The sequence below is a fragment of the Archocentrus centrarchus genome, chromosome 17, assembly GCF_007364275.1.
Source record: "Archocentrus centrarchus isolate MPI-CPG fArcCen1 chromosome 17, fArcCen1, whole genome shotgun sequence".
NCBI classification, from domain to species: Eukaryota; Metazoa; Chordata; class Actinopteri; order Cichliformes; family Cichlidae; genus Archocentrus; species Archocentrus centrarchus.
Genome location: NC_044362.1, coordinates 25,664,922 through 25,678,697, shown reverse-complemented (window position 1 = coordinate 25,678,697; position 13,776 = coordinate 25,664,922). Strand labels below are relative to the sequence as shown.

Here is a 13,776-nt window from a genome sequence, read left to right as displayed (position 1 = left end):
TGTCCAATAATACAGATGCATAAGAAATATAAGCCCAGAAGTGGTTTGTTATATCCCTTTAGGAAATAGATGCTATTATGGCCCAGAATTCCTTGTATACTGGTGCTAAAGTGTGAAGTATCTTCTGCACTGGAATGTCCCAGAATACATTCTGTTCTGCAATGACTGGACACAGTAGGAAAATAACTGTTTTGGCTGCATATTCTTAAATGTGAGTGACCGTCACAACAAAAAGTCACCAATGAATGTTTAGTTCCCACTGTTGACTCTTCTTCCACCAGTGTAATAACATACTGCATAGAAAATCATGGAGACATATATAGCAGTCATAAAATAATTTATTACAGAAAGCAAAATCCAAACTATGTACAATGTGGAAAATCAAAACAGTTGTGCGCTTCTCCTGAAACAAAGTGCTAGAAAAAACTATATACATTTTTCCACATCCTTGATGTGGAATCTTGGAGTGGATCACACATACCAGTCACTCATCACCCACACAAGGTCGCCCAGCACACCCAGGAATGCCTGATTGAAGGCAGCACCCTGTGCCATCTCCTCCCTCCTTAAGGTAGCCTCTTGCTGCCTCGTCTCACGAGCCTCACTGAGGAGCAGCTGGATGTGTATCCTCAGCCTGCATCTCACCACGAACTGATGTGAGCTTTGTTGTACGAAATTCTGTTCCCCTGTGAAAATCTGTTCTCCCTGTTTTGGGAGAGCAGCCAGAGTGGTGGATCCTACAATCTTCACGGCGCTTCTGATCAATTTCTCGGTAAAAGTATTTTACAGTGTTTATTCCTCTCATCAAGAACAACAACTCCTGTGAATATGAAAACATTTGCTCTTTATTTGCCAAAGTTACAAGGGGGCAGGGGGCAAATATTTCAGCCATCCAAAATATTGTGTTCCCCCTCCATCACATGGGAATAAATTAATTTACCAGCAAGTCTTTTACAGTGTCATTTTAGAGAAATCGATCAACAGCGCCGTGAAGACAGTCGGATCTGCCTCTCTGGCTGCAGTTTGTGCTCCCGACAGGGGGAACAGATTTTCAGGGGGGAACAGAATTTCAACACCGGATCGCTCGGAACCCCGGCTGAGTGGGTACTAAAAATGGAAAAACCTATAAACTGTGCCAAGTGGAGTCGAGCTTCGCTGAGTAGGTACTGGTGGAAACACGGGATTTGAGTCCTGTTGATCTTGTACAGTTTTGGGCATGCCAGGATCCATGTGTGTGGCATTGAGTCATAGGTTTTCTTGTAATCAATCCAGGTGGCGCTCAGGTTCGTGTGGTCTGCTCTTAGGTCCACTAGTCACTGAGCATTGGTATTGTGTGTTGCATCCTTCTCCCATATGCTCTTCCAGTACTGCTCTGTCTCCAGCCTTGGTGGGGGTGCTTTTCTCATATTGTTCCCTTGCCACTGAGAGCACACATTGAATGGTTCAGTGGAGAAGATCTGGTTTATTCTCCTGGCTTCTATCTCTTTGGTATACCTCCTCAAGAGGTAAGCCTTCCTTCATCACACCTTTCTGCAGCTCTGATAGCTGGCTAACTTACTTTCACGCTACCTTGATCTCAGCCTCTAGCCGTCTTTTCCATGGGGGGTACTGCTACTTGTGGCTGTTCATCTTATAGCCAAGCATCTCAAGGATCAACTTTGCTGTAGTATACATCAACTGATGGTTTCAGTTACGGTCGAAGAGAGCCCGTCCAAATGCCTAGGAATATGGTGAGATGGAGGCAAATGATCCTCTGTGGCGACCCGTAAAGGGAGCACCCAAAAAAAGAAGACCATGATATTTCATTAAAAAAAAAAAAATAATAAAACAATCTAATTTTTGTGTCATCCTACCCAGGATCTGACCAATTGAAGGGCGATGTCAAATCCATCCTTTAGTCACAGGACTTTGCAGTGGATGAGAAGTTCCATTCTTCCACAAAGATTCTGAAATGTGTAATATGTCTTGTTGCACAAACCCGTGCTTATATTCTCACCCCCCCCCCCCCCCCCCCCCCCCCCCGCACACACAAACACTGTGAAACATGCAAATCTATTTACATTGCTATCTTATACGTACAGTTAATTATTTCAGCTTTCAAAAACTACTTCCCTACCACCGTTTATATCCACTTGCGACATATTATCCAAACTAATCTCTCTCCTGTTATTTTTTTTCGTCGTATTTAGAACTGTTTCGCTCTCTTTCACTTGAATTGAAAGCATTTCCCTTTAACTCAATTTCCCGACACGCACTTGAGCGTCAGCGCAAGCGCAGATGGGTTTATTTGGTACACGGGCAACCGGAAGCTCTACTGTGAAATAAACGGAACGGGATATTATTTGGTAAAGTTTCTTACCTTCTGTGTTTTGCCCGTTTAAACATACTGCAGAGGTTGCAGAATGTAGTTTACCATCTCTCAATAACTGTATATCTGATGTTGACTTTTGTCCGAATGAATGTTCGTTTTTTTTTCCCCGTGACTGATACCCTGGCTAACCAGCTAGCTTAGCAGGACGGCAGCTAGCTAAATTGTCGTTAGCATCTAGGGCCCTCCATTCAGAGGAGGGCTGCTCTCTGTGACAGTTTGACTGTACATTCATTTTAAACTCGTCGAAGGTACAGAAACTGACCTTACCATTTAAATAAGCAAGCAGTTAATATGTAGCCAGCTCTGTTAATTTATTTTTTAAGGAAACAGAAAATGGTGAGAGTAATTTGCATAAAGCGAAGGAAGATTAAGAGAGCCGAGCTTGATTAATCGGTTTGTAACCAGATTTCGTTTAGGACACTTTAAAAGAACACAAGGCAGCTTATTTCTTTGAAAAACTTGAATTCATCGCACCTGAATGAAGTTCTTTTTGTCAATTATCCGTGTACAATGAGATGTTGAACAAGGTTTTCAGAGTTTTATATTTTTCATTAGTTTTCTGTATTTAAATTCTTATTTTTTTCAAGCCAATTTAGTTTTAATTAACTTCCAGAGTGGGTTTGCCTGTATCAGTTTGGTCTTTACTTTTGAATTGTGCAGTTTTTATTCAACAATAGCCGTTTTATTATATATAATTTGGTGGGGATTTGTCAGTAATAGCTCTGATAATAGAAGCACAACACTATTGAATCACAGCAATCATATTTATTTAGACTTGGCCAAACTGGGGAAAAAACTAAACCTAAAGACATTTCCTGTATGTGCTTATTTTTCTTTTAGCTCGTTTTATAGGTGCTCAGAATTGTTTAAGATAGGTTTCATTTATTATACTTATATCTCAGGTACCTAAAATGTTTACTTTGTACATCTAGTTTTAGTTAACTATCATAATCATGATGTTCAGCCTACTGTGAGTGTGAGAAATGTTTCAGAGTAAATAGGTGTAGTCACATAAAATTAACCCTCTTCCTTAAACACTTAGAACTGCTCAGGACTTCCTTTTTCTGCGTAGCCCATTGGGCTGTTTCAGGTGGCTGCCTGTATGCAGCCTGCCACATGATTTACTGTAATCAGAGATGATGTGCTTCAGATAAGTCTCTATCTCTGTGACTGTTGAAGTGGTCATTTGGTTTTTGCTGACTCCGGCTGTCTGGATTTGACATATTAGATATGGGATTGTTTAAATGGCAGAAGCCCCATCTGGTGGGTGGACATTACTGGTGCAGTTATGCTGTTCAAGGAATTGTCAACAAAATATTTATACACAAAAGAAGACAACACAGGAAATAATTCCAGCTTGTTTTACTGTGCTGCTACCTCAGTTTTAGGATCTATCAGATCAGTTACATATTATGATTATTTTGACCACATTATCCCAGCTGTCTGCCATGTCTTATGTTGAACATGTTCAGCTTTAAGTGGTTAATTGTGTTATAACTATGTTGTTCACTTGAATAACTTGGTCTTAAGATTAGGAGTTCCTTTTGGTGATGGACATGCTTCTCTGACAATGACTGGATTCTGCTTTGAGTTTGTGTGTTGTCGCTAAATTATATTTGTATTGCTACAGTGTGCTGTAACATAGAAAATTAACTTCTGTTATGCTGCAGAGGTTTAAAAAGACAGCTTTTATCATTGGGCAACTAAAGGTCTTGCAATCCCTAACCCTTTAACCTACAGTGGCACAAACATAGTTAAGTCATACAAGCAATTAAAGCATACAATATACGCAAGATGCATCTAAAACATTCAATACTATTTTCTGATTGGTCCTGAGATTAAACCTAATCATTGACAAATGAGCTAAGTACCACTCTAATCTGATTATATGGCTGAAAAGGTGCACAGTTACTGAAGTTATGTAGAAAAGATGAAAATAAGTTTATACACTGGTGTAAGTCAGAGTCTCATACTTCTGTCCATTGCAGGTGTGATGGAGAGGTGATGTGCGAGTCGGAGGAGTGATCTGGCCACAGCAGCCATGACTGAATGCTTCCTGCCCCCCAGCAGCAGCCCTGCAGAGCAGCGCAGGGCCGAGCACCCCGGGGGCGTGGCCCGCACCCCCAGCTCTGAAGAAATCAGCCCCACCAAATTCCCCGGGCTGTATCGCACTGGCGAACCGTCGCCGCCTCATGATGGGCATCACCACGAGCCCCCTGACGCCTACGTCTCAGACGATGATAAAGAGCATAGCAAGAAGAAGAACAAGTTCAAGAAAAAGGAGAAAAGGAGTAAGATGGTTATTTATTTTTTATTTTTGGGAAACATGGGTTGAGGGAGGGAGAAGGGAGTACAGCACAAGTGAACTATTTGGGATTAAAGGTTTATTTTTGAATTTCGAAATAGAAGTTTGACTAAAATTTTTTAGTCTAGATATTACCTATAAATAGGAGCACGTGACAAAGGTGCACGTGAGAGCACAAATGTTAGATCTGACATTTAACTATTAGCTCCCTAGTACAAAGTGCGATTGATGTCCAGTTGTGGGAACAGAGAATGTAATTATTTGGTGACTTCAAAGAGAGTGAGTGAACACTTTATCCTGGCGACATCCTAGTCTAAACACCATGAGTGAGAACTTGACTTTATCATCTCCTGCTGTGTGCTACATGTGGGAAAGGGCAACTTCAGACAGTATCAAGATCTGATGAGACCAGTGTTGTCCAGAGTTCATGTAAGTCTTCATGTAACAGCAGGCAAGCAGGGTGGCCAGACTCTGCAGTATAGAGTCTGCCGTATAGATTGTAGTATCACCGTGCCTGCTTGTGCTGTGTTTCACACTGTAATAAACTGTGGTAATTATAATTGTAAAATAGAAATAGCATTATGGCAACCCTGCTATAGTTGTGCAAATTTTACTTGCATTGAACACCAGCTTATATTGATGGGCAGTATATGAAGGAGATAATTTATAGTGAACTGATACAGTACACATACTTAGATAAAGTCAAAATAGTTATTGAGCGCCATAGAGTTTACAGATGCAACACCCATCTCTTATGAGACAGCAGGACACAAACGGGCACACATTTAAAATCAGACATGGGTATAAGGTGGTTCATGTAACAACCGGGAATTTGCAGCTTTGCAACAAATTTCAATCAAAGTGAGGTCTGGTGATGAAAAACTGTCAGAGGAAAAGATGTTGCTCTCACGAGTCCGCTGCACCTCTGCAAGTCATTGATGTATTTGCAAACAGGTTCAGGAGCACAGGTTTTACATAATGGAAATCACTGAAGTTTACATTACCTGTAATCTAGTTTGAACAAAATCCTTGAATTCAGCTGAGGATTAGCACCTTTTTCATTGTTATTTGTTAAAAGGAAGAAAAATGCCCAATACATCAAACATTATATTTTAACATCTGGGAGCTACCGTGGGAGCTAAAGATCACATCAGTACTAATTAGAAGAATTCCTCCCACATTTCTGTCCTGTTGGCTGTTGCTGGCCATAGTGGTGAGAAATGTTCCCCTGCTGGGGATGTTTTTCACTGTTGTCCATTTTGTGTCATGATTTTTCCATGTCTGGATTTAGCTCTTACACCAGGATATGGTGGGAGAGAGGAAGAGATGGACAGATTCAGTGTACACCCACTGAACCCAGGGAAGGTGTGTCTCAGGCAGCGGTGTGATACGCAGAGCCCATTCTTGGGGAAACCCAGGGCAAATAAAATTACAGGAGGTTTAAACTGACAAGAGGCCACTGAGGAAAAATGCTTAAACTGAGCTGTTTGGGAGAGGAGCATTGTAACGTGCAGTGGGAGCTATGCTAAATCAGTGGCTGACCTCTTTTCCTAGTCCTCATTCTCCTCCTCCTCTGCTATCTTCTCTCTCTCACCCGTCTCTCTTCCTGTTTCTGTTTTACTGCTATCATAGTTCAGTCATAGGACGAGATTAGAAAACAGGGGTGTTACTCCCTTTAGATCTAACCTGGTTTCTGCCTCTTCTTACTCTTTATTTACTTTCACAGCGGAAGGATACGCCGCCTTCCAGGAGGACAGTTCTGCAGACGAAGCAGAGAGCCCATCCAAAATGAAGCGCTCCAAGGGAATCCACGTGTTCAAGAAGCCTAGCTTCTCCAAGAAGAAAGAAAAGGATTTTAAGGTGAAAGAGAAGGGTCCCAAAGAGGACAAAGCCAAGGATAAAAAGTCAAAGGACCTGACAGCTGCAGATGTGGTGAAACAGTGGAAAGAGAAGAAGAAGAAGAAGAAACCAACCACAGAGGCAGAGCCAGTCCCAGTGGAGACCCCGACCTTCAGGCCCATCTTTGGAGTCCCGCTGGCTGAAGCTATCAAGAGGACAGCTCTGTATGATGGCATCCAGCTGCCAGCCATCTTCAGAGAGTGTGTGGACTACATTGAAAATTATGGAATGAAGTGTGAGGGCATCTACCGGGTCTCAGGTATCAAACATGTTGATTTTACTCTTTAAACAAACCAAAATATCTTTGATTACTCACAATGTTTTTTTTTCCCTTTCAGGTATGAAATCCAAGGTAGATGAATTGAAAGCTGCGTATGACCGAGAGGAGTGCCCATGCCTGGAGGAGTATGACCCTCACACGGTCGCCAGCCTGTTGAAGCAGTACCTCCGTGAGCTGCCCGACAACGTTCTGGGTCGAGACCTGGTCCAGCGGTTCGAGGACGCTTGCGGTCGGCAGGTGGAGGCTGAAAAGGTGATGGAGTTCCAGAGGCTGCTGGCCGAAGTGCCGCCGGAGAGCCGACTCCTTCTCTCCTGGCTCATCACGCACATGGACCACGTCATTGCCAGGGAGACAGACACGAAGATGAATATTCAGAATATCTCCATCGTCCTTAACCCCACCATACAGGTCAGCGAGAAAAAGATCAACCTGTAAAAATGCAAATCTATAGTAAGATGGCAAAAGATGGAAGAAATACAAAAAAAGCTCATGAACTGGTGCAGAGAACATCAGTTTTACAGCAACAGGCAAACTAAACATCAAATAATAATGTGGAATTTTGGCTCAGGCTCAAATAGACCAAGAATATATTAACCCTCCCCTTAGCAACAAACCAGTGAATTTTTATTGGCTCAAAGAGTCAGTTCATCTCTGAAACCCTGGCCCAGTTTAGTAAAGCTAATTTATTCCCATAGGGGACATCTCTGTTGCTGCTCCACTTATTCTGAACCACCAGCAGCAGCCACTGCCACAACACTGTTAAATAAACAGTTCTTCCAATTAATGAGCAGAATCCAGGGTCAGTTTAATCAGGCTAAATAAACATGAAGGAATTTGTACTGTGGAGAAACTGGTGCAGATACAATTCAGCTTTGTGTTCATTTCCCTCTGGTGATTGCTGTGTCTCCTCTTCAGATTGGGAATCGTGTCCTTTACATGTTCTTCACCCACGTGAAGGAGCTGTTTGGAGATGTAAACTTGAAGCCAGTGGTGCGGCCACTCCGCTGGTCCAATATGGCAACGATGCCAGCTCTGCCCGAGACCCAGGAGAGCATCAAAGAGGAGATTCGACGGCAGGTGGGTTTGGTCCCACTGCAGCTAATGTGTTTAATAGTGTTTGAAACAATGAGCGCAGCTTCTTAAATGTGAATGTGTTTTTTTTTTTGTGTTTTTTTTGTTTTATATCTCAATATCTGCTGCAAACAGATGATTATCCTTTTAGAGCAGGTTTTAAAGTGTTACAAAATACAAGCATAGTAATGCAGCAGTAATTGAGCTAAGTAAGCCTTTTCTATTTATAGAAAAGTGTCTCGTCAGCAGTGCACATTTTTTATCTTGAGGGTTGTTTCTCAGTGTGCCAGGGCTCAGCATTTAGTCACCATGTGATTCAGAAGTTTAGTTAGTTTCTGTCAGATGAAGTACACCTTAGTACAAACAAAATCCTAAACTTCAGATGGTTTGATCTGTTGATTTGAACCGCAGTCTCTCAGGTGAAACTGAGTCTTTTAACGTTAAAGTGTCCCTTCATGTCCAGGATTTCTAAAACATTAAAAAAAAATCCCAGTGGAGGTTCACACATCTCAGTCCCTCTTAGAGCACTTGAATTACAATATGCTGAAATGTTGGTGTAGCTAATAAGTGACTCTCTGTGTGATGGTTTGAATATTAAAATGATATGCATGAATCTCAGACCACGCTTTTTGAAAGATAAGGTTTAGTTTGTCACTTAATACTGTGACGTTTCAGTTTTGTATTTTTTTTGTATTACAGTCAATACAGTTTTGTATTGACTTATTATATGTGTTTGTCTCCTCCGCTTATTTTAAACTGATTGTCATCAAGTAAATTTCAGCCTATAATATGAAAGTGTTTGTGTTTAGGAGTTCCTCCTGAATTGTCTGCACCGGGACCTTCAGGCGGGGGTGAAGGACTTGTCCAAAGAGGAGCGGCTCTGGGAGGTCCAGAGAATCCTAACTGCTCTGAAACGCAAACTGAGGGAGGCCAAACGGCAGGTAATCACTCTTTATCACTCTCTTTATGTATCTCTTGTTAGTAGAAGAACAACTTTAATTGCCACATACACATATACATGCAGTGAAATTCAGTCTCTGCATTTAACCCATCACACATGCAGTACGTAGTACACAACATGTGGAGCAGGGGGCAGCTAGAAAGCGCCCATGGAGCAACTGGGGGGGTTAAGGGCCTTGCTCAAGGGCCCACAGGGGTACTAATGAGAATGGAGATAGGTGGCGACGCTTCACCCTCACTACCTCAATTTTCCCATGCCAGTCAGAGGGTTCTCTTAGGTTCCCCTAATGGTTTCTCCCAATGGTTATAATAATTATTCATCCACCCCAGTAATAAACCCCAGAATTTTCACCTTTTCTAAAGTATAGAAATTGTAGCCTTCATTAAGGTAGGGAACTACTGCAGGACTGTTTCTTTCATCTGTATTAGATCTAGCTAGGAGTTCTTAAACTGGCGTGTGGGTGTATTACACAATAACATCAAAAAGGCAAATGGAGATTATTCAACCCCTCCTTGACTATCAGAATTTAAGATTAAAGCATAGTCTTGTTTCAACCAGAACTACTTGCCAGCTATACTTTGTGTCTGCTCTCTGTGGGACTGTAGGAGTGTGAGAGTAAAATAGCCCAGGAGATAGCAAGCCTGTCAAAGGAAGATGTTTCGAAGGAAGAAATGACTGAGAATGAAGAGGAAGTCATCAACCTCCTCTTAGCACAGGTGAGTCAGTCGTACAGATGCATTGATCTGCTTCACTCAAAAAAATTGTCAAAAAAACGTATAAATGTCTTCTTGTTCTACCCGCCTTCTCTCTGCAATCAGGAGAACGAGATCCTGACAGAACAGGAGGAGCTGATCTCTCTTGAGCAGGTGCTGCGTAGACAGATTGCTACCGAGAAGGAAGAAATCGAGAGGCTGCGGGCAGAGATTGCAGACATACAGAGGTAAGAATTCAATTTTATTTATGTAGTGCCAAATCACAACAAACAGTCGCCTATATTGTAAGATAAAGACCATGCAGTAATTCCAGAGAAAGTGCAACAATCAAAACAACCCCCTATGAGCAAGCACATGGCAACAGTGGGAAGGAAAAACTTCCTTTTACAGGAAGAAACCTCCAGCAGAACCAGGCTCAGGGAGGGGCAGTCATCTGCCACGACCGGTTGGGGGTGAGGGGAGGGAGATGGGACAAAAGACAATCTGTGGAAGCGAGCCGGAGATTAATAATTACTAGTGATTAAATGCAGAGTGGTGTATAAACAGACCGAAGAGAGGTGAATGAAAAAGAAATGCATCATGAAATTCTTGAGCACGTTTAGCTTGTTTTCAGTGTGGCTGATGTTTTTAGATCACTCAGTGGAATTCTCGTCATGTCCCTTAAGTTGCGTGTGCTGGCATGCACCACATTTTGGACTGTTTTTACAAGATCTGTCCTGCCCCAGGACAGTACTCTGTGTTGACAGTCACACCCCCAGGGAACCGTTTAATTGTGAAAAAAACATAACAAGCATGCTCATGGTCATGCTCTTCACCTGATGTGCTTCTTTTGGGCTTGGACACTGTGGACTCTTGACTGAAAACTGCACTGTTGTAGCTTGAGATCGGCTCTCTTCATTAGCAATCACACATCTCGTAAAATCTTGGCCAGTCTGAAAGACAAAATTGATGTTTGTTCTCTGCACGAGCTTGAGGTCTGAGGTGAAATTGTGCCTAATTCACATGGGGTTAAGTATTTATTTTTTTTCTATTGGCTGGTCCTGGACTTTTTGGGCACACCTCACATGTTGGTAGATCAGGTAAGAGTAAAGCATTACATTAGGTTGAAGCACTAACTGAGCGTTATGTTCCTCCTCAGTCGGCAGCAGGGTCGCAGTGAGACAGAGGAATATTCGTCAGACAGCGAAAGTGAGAGCGAGGATGAGGAAGAGCTGCAGATGATACTGGAAGATCTGCAGAAGCAAAATGAGGAACTGGAGGTAAGAATGGATTCGGCCTACACTACCTGTTGAATACAGCTCCTGTGGTGTTTGGCAAAAGTGTTATTATTCAGAGTAATGTCCGAAAGTATGCCACACTGCTGCTTTTGTTGATAAAATTGTGAATTTTTTTTTGTTCCTGGAGTTTTTTTTTATTTTTAGAATTGACTGGAGTTCTACAGGATATAAGTTTGAAAATGTAAAATCTGTGTTTTGTTGCCATGCAGAACAAAAACACCCACTTGAACCAGGCCATCCACGAGGAGCAGGAAGCCATCTTGGAACTCCGCGTCCAGCTTCGTCTCCTGCAGAGTCACAAACTACAGCAAGAACTAACCGTCCAGCCGCCAGCTGAGCAGGTTCCTCCCACACAGCCGAGCCCAGAGGCCCGAAGCGAGGAGCAAACCAAGCGCTCCGTTGCTGCCGTGGCTTCTACCACCGACACAGCTGCTGCCTCCACCAATGGAAAGGCAGCTAAGGATCCTTCAAAACCGTCACCGAGCAAAGACAAGAGAGACACCAACATGTGAGATCTCTGTGACGCTTGGTGGCGGCTGTCTGTGCGGGTGTACTTTTCTACCGCTGGTCAGCTGTCCTGTAGCTTTGCTCGCTACCCCACTGGAGATTTCACATTGCAGAGTTCATTAGTGACCGTGTCCACTAAGTGGCAGGCAAGGAAAAAACTTTCATGTTGTCTTTGGTGTCCTGACCTTCTTTCTCATATCTTCATGCAAAACATCACCCTCAAAAAAACATAGGCTCAGGATGTAACTGACTACCACTCCGAGAGACGAGGAGGGACCACGTTTTCAAATCTGCAGTGCCAACCCTGTATGAAGGAAAGAGGGGTAGGAAATGAAAGGAATTCTGAAGAGAGGAAGAGAGAGTAGATTACAGATTATTTTTCACTGTTGAGTGAGTCAGGAAATGATTACTAGACCACAGATGACGTCAGTCCCTGTCACTCGGTTTCGTCCCTTACCTTGATGCAAATTTGACTTGTTTGGATAGAGACCACTGTGCCATAACTTGAGGATGCCCCAGAGAACCACTGACACAAAAGCTTTTTGAATAATGAAGAATTTATGATCGCTCTGTCTATATATTATATATTTAATTAATATTCTGAAGAATACAGATGACTATTCAAGAAGTACGTTAAATTTAAGTTACAGCTTTTTAGTAATATATAAATATATGAACAAATATATTGTAGAGGCTTTCTTTTCTTTGAACGGCAGATCCACACAGAAAAGTGTTGCATCTCGCATGAAAACATGAACAGCCAAACAATAAATGCGTATTCATCACTGCAAAATGCAAAGAGTTGGAGGCCACACTTTGCTCCATAGTGCAGTCATCTTCTCTGTTACCTTTGCCTGTACTGCACAAATGAAGAGTGGGAGATTCAATCCAGTTTTATGAGAATATAACATATCTGGTGATGATTTTTGCCTCAAATGTGTGCAGAGACACACAGGAGGCTTGTTTTGTTTTTTTATTTGGGTTTTTTTTACTCTTCATGTATGGAGGTCTTCATCAGTCATTTCATTTCATAGCTGATCGTGTCTACTGCAAAATAAAGTCATTGTTCTATGATATTAAAGGCAAAGATATGGCCTGACTTACTTAAATTTTCTGTATATTGTTGTAAAATTGCAAACATGCTGTATTTTCAGCTCTTTGTGTTTTGTCATGTGGTGGTGTTTTTTTTTTGTTTTTTTTTTCTACCATTAATGACCTGTATGGAGTTCATGCTAATGCGACTGCCCTGCTTCAGTCACAGGCAAATTCATGCAATCTCGACTCATGATTCTGTCTCATTAATCCTGTGAAACGGATAACTGCTAGATTGGGCTCAGAAGCTTCTCGTGAGGTTATTTTTCATAATGTTCTGAGCTTTTGTAGCTGATTGTTGCAGACAGAGTAATGCTGTGAAGAATAAAGTGTCAATCTAAAATGATTATCTGAATGTCTCTTTTCCTTAAGTTTACCTTTTCACTCAACTATGTATGACTGGACATGGATTCCATATTTAGTGCTTCCCATTTTCCATTATACAATATCTGGATAGAGTTTTCTCTCCCAGCATTATGATGTTAGAAATAAAATCCTGAGCATCCATTTTGAGGGAAGTGAAAGATGGACTTTGACTCTGAAAACAAATTATTCAAGAGATAGTGGAACCACCCAACTTTTTTGTCAGAGCTTTAACTGGTTTCCGATTTGGAAAGTAGACTTGTCAAGTGGGACTAAAACAGCTACGAAAAGAAGGGATGTAAGGAATTGTCTTTTCAAAATTAAAGCCTGACTTTAATTCACAAAGTGTGACGATTTTCTCTTGGAGAGAAATAATTGTTGTAATTTAAAAGAGTAGATTTACATGCTCTACAGCATTTCAGGAGATATTGGAGATTTTTGCCCAACACATTTTCTTCTAAATTAATATGAACATTAACACAATCAGCAACCTTCCTCAGGTAGGCTGTGATCTTTAAAAGATGCTCACTTGGTACTAAGAGGCCCAAAATGTGCCAAGAAAATATCCTCCACACTATTACACCACCGGCAGCAGCCTGAATTGTTGATAGAAGACAGGCTGCATCCATGTACCAAATTCTGACCCTACCATCTGAATGTCACGCCAGAAATCAAGACTTATCAGACGAGGCGTTGTTTTTGTGTTCATTTTACATAGTTTTGGTGAGCCTGTGTGAATTGCAGCCTCAGTTTCCTGTTCTTAGCTGATAGGCGTGGCATGCTGCTCATTGGATATTTTCTCTTTTTTGTACAACTCTAGAGGTAGTTGTGTGGGAAAATCCTAAAAGCACTGAGATGCTACCATATGATGGGCTGATTAGATATTTGCATTGATAAGCAGGTGACCAGGTGCACCTGGACAAGGGATAAAAAATGC

The 13,776-nt window shown here is 41.9% G+C and overlaps 1 protein-coding gene across 2 annotated transcripts; it reads left to right on the top strand.

Moving 5' to 3' along the window:
* The first annotated feature begins 2,281 nt into the window (after nucleotides 1-2,281).
* ralbp1 (ralA binding protein 1) lies at nucleotides 2,282-12,822 on the top strand. 2 transcript variants are annotated; one of them, XM_030751322.1, is made up of 10 exons: nucleotides 2,282-2,345; nucleotides 4,360-4,662; nucleotides 6,403-6,834; nucleotides 6,914-7,263; nucleotides 7,771-7,932; nucleotides 8,736-8,867; nucleotides 9,493-9,603; nucleotides 9,706-9,827; nucleotides 10,739-10,859; nucleotides 11,087-11,389. In XM_030751322.1, the coding sequence occupies exons 2-10, from the start codon at nucleotides 4,413-4,415 to the stop codon at nucleotides 11,387-11,389; spliced, it is 1,983 nt and encodes a 660-aa protein (XP_030607182.1). In that variant the 5' UTR covers nucleotides 2,282-2,345; nucleotides 4,360-4,412. The 2 variants fall into 2 exon arrangements, with proteins under 2 accessions (XP_030607182.1, XP_030607183.1); XM_030751323.1 differs by lacking the exon at nucleotides 2,282-2,345 and having other exon boundaries at nucleotides 4,413-4,662; nucleotides 11,087-12,822.
* The last annotated feature ends 954 nt before the right edge of the window (nucleotides 12,823-13,776 follow it).